The following is a 13,736-nucleotide window of genomic DNA, read 5'->3' on the forward strand; positions in this document are numbered from 1 at the left end:
TGTATGTATTCAACATGATATCTGTCGACTAAATTAAAAGAATATATGTAAATCAACTATACTTCAATAAAAAAAATTTTAAAAGAATATGTGGATCCCTTGGCTGATGTCCTTCACATAAGGACTCCTTCATTTGTTGTTACTTTTCTCACTGTTCTCTCATCTTTCACCCCTATGATTTTGCTCATTTCCAAAGGTGTTTGGGCACTGTCCCAGCCATTAGAAAACATGGGGAAGGAGGACTGGCAAAACTTGGCTAATGTGGGCTTTTTAAAAAATTCATTTATTTATTTATTTATCTGGCTGCACCACACCACACAAAGAAGTGTGGAGTCTTAACTACTGGACATCCAGAGAGGTCCTGATGTAGACTTTTTACAGCTTCAGTGGTCGAAGCAGTATTAGATGTATGATGCACTGTTTTAGGATAGTCCTCAAATTTAGGAAGGTATCCCCCTCTCTACTAGATCTTAGATTTGCTCCACCTCATTATGAAGGAGCTGCAACAATTACCCTACTCTGAGCCTCCCATTCCTCTGCAGAATAGTTTCTTTCTGTTCTCACCAACTGGTTCTGTTTGTTTGCCTGCCGCGTACAGTACTTACATCTAGTATTAATAACAAACCCTGACTTTTGGTAGAGAAAGGGACACTGTTTTGCCCACATATTCCATGTGATTTGAACAGGCTAATCTTAATCCCCGCCACACACCAGACAAATGGCCAAGCCTGGCCAATCAAAATAAGTCATACTTGCCTGGCCACTAATTCAAGTAAGGCCATGTGACAAGCCAAGGGCAGTGAAAGCCCATCCATCCAACATATGAAGTCCTCGCAGAGACAACTGGAGAAAAACATTGAGCCTCTGAACTCAGTCCTGCTGAAGCAACACCTGCCACGGGATTTTCAATTTTATGAACTAATAACTTTAAACAACTTTGAGTTATTTCCGACTCTCTGCAACAGAGTCCTATCTATTCTTCTTCTCAGGAGACAAAAATCTCTTCCCTCAGCCCCAACACCACATACAAAGCACTCAACTTGATGAGTCAAAGCTGATTAAACTAAGAGCTTTTATAGATGTCTCTGGAGGGATGGGGAGAGAAAGAGAGACAGGATATAAATAACCACTATGTACAACTTCCAATGGCAAAATTCTCCCCGTCACCCCTTCCAGCTCGAACTCCAAAGTGTCTGAAGCAGAGAACACAAAAGTATTCAGGTTCTGTCTCCACGTGCTGATGCAGAAGGGCCCGTTCAAGCCTAGAAACAAAAGAAGTAGGAAGCATTAGAACGGGTTGCCTCTGGGACTTCCCTGGCGGTCCAGTGGTTTAGAATCCAGGCTTTCAATGCCGGAGATCTGGGTTCCATCCCTGAACTGGAACTAAGATCCCCCAAGCCAATGGAGAGGGCCAAAATAAGGGGGGGGGGGGCTGCCCTTCTGTCTCTCCTCCCTCTCTCCAGTGAGTGGAAATCGGTGGAGAAGCTCTAGCCTGAAGCTCCCCACCTCTTGAGGCCCAAAGTTCATTTAAAGAGAAGATGCCAAGGAGCTCAAAAGGACAGTAAAAGGGATGCAAACAGAACTAAGTCAAGTCAAAACTGAGAAGTGGCCTTTAGAATCTTCCAGAGACTCTATCCACCCCCACCCCACACCCATTTTACAGAGAAAGGGGATCTACAGCTAAAACAGGGGCTGCCTCTGTCCACTGTGCCCAAAGTGCGCAGAGCGGGGAGAGGTGGGTTAACTACCTCCCGAGCATAGATGGAAGGAGCAGATATGACGTAAATCGAACGAGCGTCTCCATCTTCAGGGTGATTCCAGTCTGAGGGCGGGCTACGGGGGAGAAAAGTAAGAGCTAGACCCTTTAAATCCTCATATCCTGTTTCCCCACCCACCACTGAGAGGAACCCAAAGCCAACTAGGGGACTTGTGAAACGACCCAACCAGAAAAAGGCTGGAGAGAAATGGACCAATCAGGAAGGTCCATCCAGGACTCAGGCCAATTGCACCACAGAGATTAAGCAGCCAAGGAGCATAAGGCTTACTTATGCGATCGAGTCTCTCACCTCGGGCCGTCCCCGGGACCTTCCTGCGTCCTCATGTTGTTGAGTGCATCGGGGAGCGCGTGGACCGACGGCTCTGGGGTCCCCGCCAACAGGCGAGGCCCAGTATCCCGGCTGGGGCCACGGCGTCGCACGTGGACCAGCAAGAGCGCAGCGCCTGCCAAGCCCGCGGCCACCAGCAGTCCCAAAGCCGGCGGCAAAAGGAAGCGCTGTGGGTCCCCCTGTCTCAGGCCGGGCTGGGCGGCGGGCAGTAAGCCCGCGCCGTCGGGGTGAACCGGGAACTCGCACCGCGCGCCCATGTAGCCAGGCGCGCAGGCGCAGACGAGGCCGGAGAAGTGCGCGTAGCAGCGGCCGCCGTGGGCGCAGGGGCGCGCGGCACACGGGTCGGCGCGCTCCCGACAGTCGCGGCCGCCGAAGCCCAGCGCGCAGGAGCAGCGGCGCGCACCGCCTCCCTCCAGGCAGGTGCCGCCGTTGGCGCAGGTGTGGCCGGTGCAGTCTTCCAGGTCGTGCTCGCAGCGCGGCCCCGCGAAGCCGGCGCGGCAGCGGCAGCGGAGGGCGTGGCCCAGATCCAAGCAGAGGCCGCCTGTGGGGAAGGGAGCGTCAGGGTAGCGGCTCCCCCAGCCCGCCCGCGCTTCTTTTTCTCAGCTCGGAAATCCCCGCCCTCACCTCTACTCTGGGGCCTCTCTATCTCGTTTAATTCAAGGGCTCTGGGAGTTTGCCTGGAAAGCCAGCCCGCCTCCTTTTCCCCTGAGTGGTCTTGGATTGACTGAGCCTCACACCTCTTTGGTTCTGTGTTTCTTGTCTCCTTTTGTCTCGGCTTTAACCGTACTGAAGTAGTTAACAGTTCCAGAACGACGGGTCTGAACCACCTTGCCTTTGCGCATGCCTCCTCCTCCCCTTTCTCTTCCTCCTTTTCTCCCATTCTTTTCCCCTGCCCTCTTCTCAGGGGTACTCAGGCGCCCCCTCCTCCAGGAAGCCATCCCTGATTCTTCCTCCATCCCAGCCCTGCGCTCCTGTAGCCACTGTTGGCTCTGTCTGAAGACGACTCTGTCTTCCCCTCTGGACTGATACCCTTCTGAGGACAGAGCCCAGAGTTGTCCTGGTCATTACTATATCCCCAGTACCACTCTGCCCAGAGTAAACGCACTCAATGAGTGTTTTGGAGAGCAGTGTGCTTCTAATAGGCTTCCCTGGTGGCTCAGTTCGGGAAGATCCTCTGGAGAAGGAAATGGCAACCCACTCCAGTATTCTTGCCTGGGGAATCCCACGGACAGAGGAGCCTAGTGGGCTACAGACCATGGGGTCACAGAAAGTCCAACACGATTTAGCGACTAAACAACAAGTAGTATAAGAAGAAGAGCTCACTGAGCCCTTCACATTCATGATCTCCTTTAATGTTGTAATACCTATATCAAATCAGGTCTCTCCACTGTTCAGTGCCCTCCTGTGGCTCCATCTCCCTCAGGGTAACACCAAAATCCTCCCGTAACCCATGAAGCCCTCCAGGCTCTGTCCCTGTCACCTCCCTGACCTCATCTCTCACCACTCTCCCCTCACTCACTCTGCTCCAACCACACTCGCTTCCCCACAGTCCTCAGCGCACCAGGCACATTCCTGCCTCAGGGTCTTTGCACGTGCTCATCCCTCCTCCTGGAATATACTCTTCCCTCAGACCCCCACATGACTCCCTCCCGACCTTCAGCATGGCCTTCCCTACCCATTCTGGCTAAAATGTCAATCTGCCACCCATACACACTACTCCCAACTCCCCCTCTGGCTTTATTTTTCTTAGGTTTTTATCACTATTTAACCTTTATTTACTCATTGTGTGTGGGTGTGCACGCAGTCTTTTCAGTCATGTGCGACCCTATGGACTGCAGCCTGCGAGGTTCCTCTGTCCATGGGATTCTCCAGGCCAGAATACTGGAGTGGGTTGCCGTGCCCTCCTCCAGGGGATCTTCCTGACCCAGGGATCAAACCTGCTTCTCTTATGTCTACCTGCATTGACAGGTGGGTTCTTTACCACTAGCGCCACCTGGGAAGTTCCTCTATGATGGTAGGGGTTTTCATCTCATTTCCTATTGCATTCCCAGAACAGGGCCTGACACGCAGTGGATGGTCAACAAAGGTTTCTGAGATAGGAATATCCTCTCACCCAGTTCACAGAACAAACTGAGGCTGGGCAGCCGTGGGGAGGATCACTTCCTCAGGCCTCAGGGCAAAGTCAGGATCCCCCTCCCCTGCCCCGGGACTGTGTGAGCTAAGCCCTTGTCTTGCCCACTGACCGTGCAGGGGCCCCCACCTTCATCCCTCACCACTCTGTTCTCCCCACCTCACCATTCCGGCATGGCTGCAGGCTGCACCGGTCCACCCGCTTCTCACAATTGGAGCCTTGGAAACCAGGTGGGCAGTGGCAGATGTAGGCAGAGTTGGGGTCTGCGCCTCCCACACACAAGCCACCGTTGAAACAAGGTCCATCCGCACACGTCACCCCGCTCACCTCACACCGCAACCCGTAGAACCCTCGGGGACAGGTGCATTCGAAGGACCCCAGGGTTTCCTGGGCACAGGCAAGAAGACTTGGGGTCAGCATTCCCTTGGACTGAAACCCTATCCTGCTCCTCACTCTGGGTCACTGGGGGGCTGCTCCCTGTCCAGTCCCACCTCCCAGGTCACAGAGGCCTCCTGGGGAAGTCCCTGGGCCAAGACAACCCCTCTGTTCCATGTCTCTGGGCCTGCCCATCTAGCCTCACCGAGGGGAGGATCTGGAGGCCCAGAGAGATTCCATTCCCACCTCTGTACCTTTGCCGATCAAATGCTGCCCGCCCTGTCTGCCCTCCCTGGTGCTGCCTGCATGGCCCAGGCCTAATTCCAGATCCTAGCTGTAAGCCCACCTCCTCCGTGAAGCCTTCCCTGGGTCTCCCCTTCTCACACCCTCCCTCTAACTTGTCACTGTCGCCCTCACTGAGCTCTGCTTCATTCCAGGCTCACCCCCACCACCACCTTTGCTTCCCCTAGGCCACTCATCTGGTCTAGCTTCTCCAATCACCCCCCATGCACCAAACTGGACTTCAGAAGCCCAGCCCCAGCCCATCTCCAGGAATTCTCTGATGCTCGCCCATCCCGAATCCTCAACCCACCTGGTCCCACCACCCTGAGTTGTTCCCTATCCCACAGGATCCCTCAGCATGCCCACATCCATACCTTTAGGTGCCACCCACTGGGCCTGCTCTCCCCAACCCCCATCACCTCATCCTACTTCAGAGCCCCAGATGCAGGCTGGAGACCTCCAGGAAGCCCTCCCTAATAGCTAGCCTCCTTGAGGCTGCTGTGTCAAGGAGCCCCAGACAGGGGACTCTCCGAGTAAAGTATGGTCCAGGATGAGATGGCAGGGTTAATACTGACACTACAGCTGCCCCCATTGGCACACGGGTTTCCATCACAGGGCGCAGGCCCAGGTACGAGACATCCAGTGGTGGCAGATGATGGGCCCCTGGAGCTGAGGCAGCTGCTGCTGGAGACAGGGATCGTGCAGAGGGGCCCAGTCCAGCCCTCTAGGCATCGACACTCATCGGGCTGCTCACAGAAGCCGTGCTCTGGGCTGCAGCCTGCTCGACACACCGCTGTGGAAGGAAGGAGAGGCAGAGGGAAGAGGAATATTGATGAAGGGCAGAGTCAGGAGGATAGGAAATCAGAGATGAACGATTCTGAGCACTTTCCCTGCATCCTTCGTTTGATCTTTGTGACTGACAACCCACTGGGCTACCTGGTATTGAGACCCCCCAGTTTACAGACAGGGAAACTGAGGCCCCAAGAGGCAGGGTGATTCACCCAGCAAGGAAGCAGTAGAGGGAGGATTTAAAACCGAGACCAATGAGTTCCAGAGTCTGTGCTCTTGGAAGGAGAATGGAGTGGGGGCTCCCAGGTCTGAGCCTGGAGAGAGGAGAAGGAAGAAAGAAGATTGAGGAGGGACCCCTGGCCTTTCAGGGGAAATGGGAGGGTCTTGGATTAGGGTGGGTCTGAGAGAATATGGTAAGCCTGGGAGTTCTAGGGGCTCAGACATTGGGCTATCCAGGTAGGTGGGGATCCTAAGCTTTAGAACACAGTGGGGGCTGGAGTGCAATCGCAGGGAGCGGGGATGGTGGGGCAGGGCGGCGGGGAATGGGAGGAGATTCCCAAGTTCCTGAGTAGGAGTAGGAAAGCCCCAGAATTAGAAGAGCTTTGGGGTCCGAGCATCGGGAAAGGGGTGTGAGTATGGATTAGGGGAGGAACTCGGGGTACAAGATGGGAAATGGGTATGGGGTTCCAACTGGGGGAGACAAGAGTGCTGGGAAGAGGGAACGGGGCTGGAGTGTCCAGGCAGGGCTTTCCCTGAAGGTGGTAGCTGGATCCTGGGAGCGGGCTGAAGACCCTGAGTGGAACTGGGGAGGGGTTCTAGAGTCCCCAGTTCCCTGAAGCGGGTAACCAGGTTAGTGAAAGGGGCCTGGGGGCCGTGACGGGATGGGGGATGGGGTGGGGTTGAACGCAGGACTCACGCGGTGCCTCGCACTCGTCCTCAACGGGCGCGCAGGGCCGCAGTTCCGGGTCACATCGTAAGGGGGCGCCACGCGAGCGGCAGAGGCGCGCGCACGCAGCCCCGACGGCCGGCGGCTCGCAGCGCGCACGGTAGGAGAAGCGCAGCTCCCAGGCGCCTGCGCGCTGCACGTCCCGGGTCCACGGGCCCCCAGCTGCCAGGAGACGCCGGCTGGCCACGCGCGCCAGCAGGCTCCAGGCAGCACCTGCGAGGAGAAGGGAGATATGCTGGGATGCAGCCCGACTCAGTCTCGGGTTGGAGACGAAGGGCGCAGGCTCGCACTCTCCCTGCCCATGTCAAGGAGGTTAAAACACGCATTTTTAGTCCTGAGGACGATAGTTACTTAGGAAGGCTGCAAACACCGGCAGTGCGCCCTGGGGTTCTTTGATGTTTCGATCCCGATGGCCATCAAGATGACAGCGGTTCTCCCGAAGCTGAAATGCCCCTGTATTTTGCCTTAGGATCTTTGTATATTAAAGTAGTGAAGAGAACTCTTAACCACCCTGGGACGTATGGTACCCCTTTATGGCCAAGGGACAAGGACAGCCTTTGAAGTGAGGTCAAAACACCTCCAAATTGTGCCTCAGGAGCTTCTTATATGAAAATGGTGACAGACCCCTCACTGTGGGTCTTATATAGCACCAAAGTTCCCCTCCAATTAAGGTTAGGCTTATCCATTGTCCCTCCCTGAAACCTCTCTGGTGAAACTGCAATATCCCAAAGGGCTCCTGGGCCCCTCTGTGTGGACAAGGTGACAGAGCTTGGCGTACAAGAATGAGAAAGTAACTCATATTGGACCCTGGGTTCTCAAAATCAGATGGTGACAGAGCAGGACTGTTAAATATTATATCCTGGTCTACTGACTCAATTCCAAGAGAGTAAGAGAGCTTCTCCTGGCCCCCAACCCACTTTGTCTGATGTCAGGACATTTCTGTATCGACAGGCCTGGGCTGTCAACATCCTGCACCACACTCCAGAACTGTGACGACACCATGGGGGCAGCAACTCTGTGAACACCCCATCCTCTGGACAGCCCAATGTTGCTCTCCTTGACCTAACATCATGCCCCAACTCCCTGGAGCCCCCACACTCCACAGCAAAGACCCGGCACTGAAGACACTCACCTCCAATCTGTCCGCCTAACTGCTCTCTCCAGGTTTCGATGATGAGAGAGAAGGTGCCCTGGTTGGGTGGAGGAAGGTGGGAGGAAAGAATGAAGACGGTGGTCAGGGCAGGTACTGGTCAAGGCCAGACTTAAGGGGTAAAGAGTGATGACCATGCTGGATGCCAGACATGGACAGGACAATTCCCAGAGGGACTGGCCCAGGGAAGGGATGACTGTTTTGGCTGTCTTTATTGAGCATTGGAAGGACTGATGCTGAAGTTCCAATACTTTGGCCACCTGATGTGAAGAGCTGACTCATTGGAAAAGACCCTGATGCTGGGAAAGACTGAGGGCAGGAGAAGAAGGGGATGACCGAGGATGATATGGTTGGATGGCATCAACTCCATAGACATGAATTTGAGCAAACCCTGGGAGATGGTGAAGGGCAGGGAAGTTTGGCGTGCTGCAGTCCATGGGGTTGCAAAGAGGCGGACACGACTGAGTGAATGAACAGTCACAATGGAGCACTCACTGTGTGGGAAGCACTATACTCAAGATACCTAGTTGAATCCCTCAAAAGGGACCGCTGTGATGGACGATGATGGTCCCCCGTTTGTTTTACAGATGAGTGAGCTGAGGCTGCAAAAGAGAAAGTCACTTCCCTAAAAGGACAAGGATCTAGAATTTTTAAAAACCTGTGTTTGCCCCTATGCTTTGGGGGTTGGGGGATGGGAAATAGGATTTTGGAGGTGAAAAAGTCATGGATACAGGCCCCAACTGAAAGGTGTGAGATAAGGTGAGAAGATATTGGGGTTACCCAAGACAGAGTGTAGAAGAGCCCCCAGGTGCAAGGAAATTTGGGGATAAAAATTAGGATCCCAGTGTTTAGGGATCCCCAAGGAACGTGGGGAGGGTTCTGTGAATTGAGAATTTCCAGAAGGTGAGCATGGAGTTCTGGGAATTCGGGTTTCCAGATGTAGGTGGGGGGAGGGTGGATTTCGGATCCCTAGAGGGCAAGTTGGAGTCAGAAAATTGGGTCGCAAAGAGTCGGACACAACTTAGCTACTGAGCATGCACGCATGGGTAGGGTTTCTGCGTGTGAGAATGTGGAATTCGAGATAGTGGTACTGGGAATTTAGAGTCCCAGGAATGCAGGGTGTTGGAAGTTGGAGGGCAGATGGCAGCCGAGGTTCTGGTGAGGACCCCACACGGGAATGCCCTGGGGCTGGGTCTCACCGGCCAGGCGTCCCGGAAAGGCATGCGCAGGAGGCCGTCCGGCAGCCGCAGTTCGGGCGCTAGCGCTCCAGGTTGCGCAGTGTAGACAGGTCCGCGCGCACTCAGCGCCGCGCCCAGAGTGCAAGGAGCCTCGGCGGTCTCCTCGGAAAGCCCTGGCTTCAGGCAGACCCTGAAGAAGAGACGGCAGGAGCCCCCGGCCTTGCAGGGGGACCGCGGGGCGCCCGGACCTGGTCCTGGCCCGAAAGAGTGGATCTGCAGCTCGAAGACACCGGCCGGCTGTGCCTGGGGCGGAGAGGGGAACCGCGTGAGGGGGACCGGGGGGAACCAGGCGTCTCATCCGCCCTGAGCCCTGTCCCCAAGACCCCCGGGTCTCCCTCCCTCCCTCCCATCCCCCCTTTCCACTGCGGCTCTGACCTGGGGAAGGAAAAAGAGCGCCAGGATCACCGTCGAGGAGAGGAGCTGGGGCATCTGCGGGGCGACCATGGCCTTTCGGGGGGCCTTGGGAGCCGCAGCTGCGGGCTCCGGAGCCTTATATCTGAGAGGACGGCTCCGCCCCTTCGGGCAGCCGCGGGCTTCGGGGGACCCCAGGGGAGGAGGTCGCAGGGGAAGGAGAGCAGCGCGCTGGAGCGACAGTGAGATCCTGTCTTGGCCACAGGCAATGTAGTGAGTGTGTGATCTTACATGCCGTTGTGGGCACAACCTTGTGTGACTGAGGACAGGGTGGAGTTGGGGGTTAAGCTCGTGTGTCAGGTTGGATATGATTTTAAGACTCAGTAAGTATGTGTGTGGTGCAAGAGCTACAGGAAGGAGAGGGTACACGTGACTGATTGTGTGTCTAGGTGAGATCGTGTAGCTCCACGTGAGCCTGAAACTGTATGGTTAAACCTCTTTGTGAAGTCGTAAATAATTCTAAGATTGTGTGTGCGGTGGTGGGAGGGGTGGCGCCACGGTGGTCGCATGCACACACCTGCATGGGAGAATGACGACGAACACGATTTCATGGTTGTGGGACTTTCTGAGATTGCCGTGGCTGTGTAGATGCGTCTCCATGCAGGTGAACGCGTGAATGTGAGTTCCTGTATAGCTGTAGGAACCTGTGACTTTGCAGTCTGTGCAGGTGCCTCTCGGTGGCTGTCTGTGTACATGGTAAGGTCTGCGCGAGGCTATGAATGACTGAGGGTTTGTATGTGAGGGAGTCTCGGTGTGGAAGGTCCAGGGGTGTAGCCCTGTGTGCACAGGATGAAGATCCAGTGTTCTTTGTGGGCCCGTGTGTGCTTCTGTATGCCTGCATGCTCAAGTATGTTCCCCTCCCCAAAACAAAGCCACCCTCCCGACCTCCTCCCCCCTCCCCATCACAGACGCACCAGACGCCCAGGCGAGGAGCCCTGCCTCAGAGGGCACTCCCAGCTGTATGTAAATGCCGCCATCTGCCGGGCGGCCGCGCCCCTCCCCCTTAGGGCCGCAGCTGGGCTGCCCGTTTGGCCTCCGGAAGGTGTGAGCAGCAAATGGGCAGGAAACTGTCCTCACGGATCAGGGGCCCGCTCCCTCCACTCGAGGATGAATGGAAGAGGGGGCCACCCCCGCGCCCTCCAGAAGCCCCTTAGTATTCCAGGACGTCCGCAAGGCCAGCCAGTTAGAGCAGATGTTCCAGCCCTCTGGCCATAATCATTTTATTCCGTGCCAGGTGCTGAGCAAAGCCCTTTAGATGTAGTAAACAGTCCCCCCCAACTAGAATTAAAAAAAAAAAAAATCCTACTTAGAGGCAAATAATTTAAAAGGAAAATACAAGTTCAGTTATATACATACATATTTTTCTTTTGGAAAAAGTGCTCAATCCAGCACAGCTCAGTAGACAGGCATACAGTGAGGGCTGTGTCATTTTTAATGAATGAAAGAACTCAATCTAAACAGTTTGTTCCTCATCCTGAAGAAGGGAGTCAGGGGAGGATTTGGGCAGGGGCGGGCCATGGTCAATTATGCAGAACATCCCCAGCTTTCTTTGCACAGATTTTCCTTCTACCTGTATACGCTTTCCACTTCCTTCTTCAATTCTGTTCTTACCATTCAGACGCCTCCTGTAGGCCTTCCCTAACACTCCCCGAGGCGGGCAGGCACCTCTTCTGTGTTCCCACAGCCCCATTCCTCCACATCTCCTCTATACCAGCCCTGACCACTGTGGCTAGTAAGGTCTTTGAGCACACATCTGACCATTGCCCTCTCCTACGTACTCTTCCATGGCTCCCCAGTGCCTTCGGACTTCTGAGATCCCCCTGATAGCTCAGATGGTAAAGAATCCGCCTGGGTTTGAAGGAATGGCTACTCACTCCAGTATCTTTCCTGGAGAGTCCCATGGACACAGGAGCCTGGCGGTCCATGGGACTGCACAGGGTTGGACATGACTGAGTGACTGACACGTTCCCCGTACTCAACAAGTTCTGTGGCCCCAAAGCCATAGAACCTTGTAGATCACAGTCACTGGGAGGCAAAATCAGGCCCTCTTCTGGGATAGGTAGAACAGTGAGCATCCCATCATAGGAGATATTCACATGGAGTTTGGACAGCCGTTAGCTGTTGGAGAAGGCAAATTCCTGCCCTGAATTTTAACTGGGAAAGGTAACAGATTCCAGGTCTGATACAGCTCAAAAATTTTAAAGATTGTAAAAATTGCCAGCCTTTATTGAGGGTTTGTGCCAGGTATGTTTCCTGTGAATTCTCTCAGGTCTACATGTGTACTTTAAGGGCTTTCCAAACATCTTCTTGGCTATTTAGGACTCTCCCTTATGTGCCCATCTTAGAGCCCACAGAAGGCCATGCTTAGGTGACATCTGAGCAAAGACCTAAAGGAGGGGAAGGAGTGAGCCCTATGGATCTCAAAAAAAAGTTCAGGAAAAGGGAATAGCAAGTGCGAAGGCCCTAGGGTGACCATGCCTGGCACTGATCTCTCCATGGTTTGCCTCATTTCATTCTGATCTCTGCTCAAATACACCCTTCCGGGTCTTCCCTGACTGTTCCATTCAATCTAAGTCAGTACTCCGGTCCCCAAACCACTCTATCTCCTTATCATACCTTTCTTTATGCATTTATTTTACCCCAAGCAATCAGACCATTTTCTGTCTCCTCCGTGAAAACATCACCTCGAGAGCAGAGCTTTCTCTGGTTTGTTCACTGATACACCCTCGTGCCTAAAATGAGGCCTGGCAGTTGGTACTTATATTTGCTGAGAGAAGTCCTATTATTAACCTCTTATAAATGAGCAAGTAGAGACCTTGCCCAGGATCACATGACTTGTGAGTGGTGTGCAACCTGGGAATTATGCCTTAATGCTGGCCCAGTCCTGCCAACTGAAGGATGCCCTGATGCAGCCCGAGCGTTTAATATAAACACCCAAGACCACGTCACATAAGCAGTGTCTCAGAGACCACCTGGCCCAAGTCAAACGCCCTCTCCTCCCCTCCAGCTTTGAGCAGGTGTGACCTGACTACACCATCCCCAAACCAGCACAGTGGTGGGGAAAATGCCTGGGGGAACCCACTGGACTGAAGCACTGCTCAGAGTGCTAGCCCTAATTCCCAGGGGCTACAGGCCAATGAACAGAGGTACTTCCTCCTTTCATGCCCCGTGGGTGGACAGATCTGAGTCTTAGTTCAGAAGGTTCCGTGTGTCACCTCCTGTGGTAGGTGAACATTCACTTGCAATGGCTCCCTCCATCCACAATCCACTCTCCCCAGGATCACGAGCCCCAAATATGTTGCATTCAGTTAGGAGTTTCCAACTCTCAGAGCTACATGCAAAAACATAGGCCCTCCCTCAGTCTTGCAGATGCCCTCAAGCTAGGGTGTCCTAGATTTTGGGAAACTCTTGGATTACAAATGGTATATCTCATAGTAACACTTCCAGGTGGGGATGGGGAATTGCAATTTTTAATTCTTTATAGACATCTGTGAGCTTTTAAAAAAAATCTACTAGAGTTTAGTTCAATCTGGCCTGCAAAGTTTCAAATACATTTTAATTATTTTAACAAATACCAGGGAAGAGCTTTCTAAAAGTATTTAACTAGTATTAACACTAAACACCGGAGAAGGCAATGGCAAGCCACTCCAGTACTCTTGCCTAGAAAATCCCATGGACAGAGGAGCCTGGTGGGCTGCAGTCCATGGGGTCGCTACTAGTCGGACACGACTGAGCGACTTCACTTTCACTTTCACACATTGGAGAAGGAAATGGCAACCCACTCCAGTGTTCTTGCCTGGAGAATCCCAGGGACGGCGGAGCCTGGTCGGCTGCCATCTATGGAGTCACAGAGTCAGACACGACTGGAGCGACTTAGCAGCAGCAGCAGCAGCAGCACTAAACACTGGCTGGAGCAGGAGGCTAGGACAGCCGGCGGGTGAGTGGGCCTGCCAAGATGGTACAGGATAGTTCAGCCTGTGAGGAACCAATATGTCCTGGCAACAATAAGCTCCATTGAATATACATACAGCCTAAACATGAGCTGTTCCATTTACTCCTCACGACCACTCTAAGACAGGTGTTATCACTGCCCCTATTGTAGAGCTGAGGAAAGAGGGGCAGAAAGGTGCTTCCAAGGTTCCCACAGCTACCATCTGAGTGTCTGTGTGGAGGGTCTCAGTCCACCCTCAAGCCGAGCCTGTGAGGTAGGTACTAGTATTTCACAGACGTGGACATTGAGGCACTGAACACAGAAGTTAACTTGCTCACTTGCTTGTGACCACACAAGTCAGGGATTGGTAGGGCTTGG

At 53.8% G+C, this 13,736-nt stretch overlaps 1 protein-coding gene across 1 annotated transcript; it reads right to left on the bottom strand.

Annotated features, from left to right (window-relative positions):
* Positions 1-512: 512 nt before the first annotated feature.
* Positions 513-9,460, bottom strand: DLL3 (delta like canonical Notch ligand 3). Its single transcript, XM_055411082.2, has 9 exons — positions 9,392-9,460; positions 8,978-9,259; positions 7,761-7,818; positions 6,599-6,841; positions 5,469-5,686; positions 4,401-4,623; positions 2,067-2,646; positions 1,749-1,833; positions 513-1,262 (listed from the first exon to the last, which is right to left on the bottom strand). Exons 1-9 carry the CDS (start codon positions 9,458-9,460, stop codon positions 1,257-1,259), a joined length of 1,764 nt encoding a protein of 587 aa, XP_055267057.2. The 3' UTR covers positions 513-1,256.
* Between the last annotated feature and the right edge of the window lie 4,276 nt (positions 9,461-13,736).

The sequence above is a fragment of the Moschus berezovskii genome, chromosome 22 (genome assembly GCF_049115385.1).
Source record: "Moschus berezovskii isolate FMDL1 chromosome 22, NW_MosBer_1.0, whole genome shotgun sequence".
NCBI classification, from domain to species: domain Eukaryota; kingdom Metazoa; phylum Chordata; class Mammalia; order Artiodactyla; family Moschidae; genus Moschus; species Moschus berezovskii.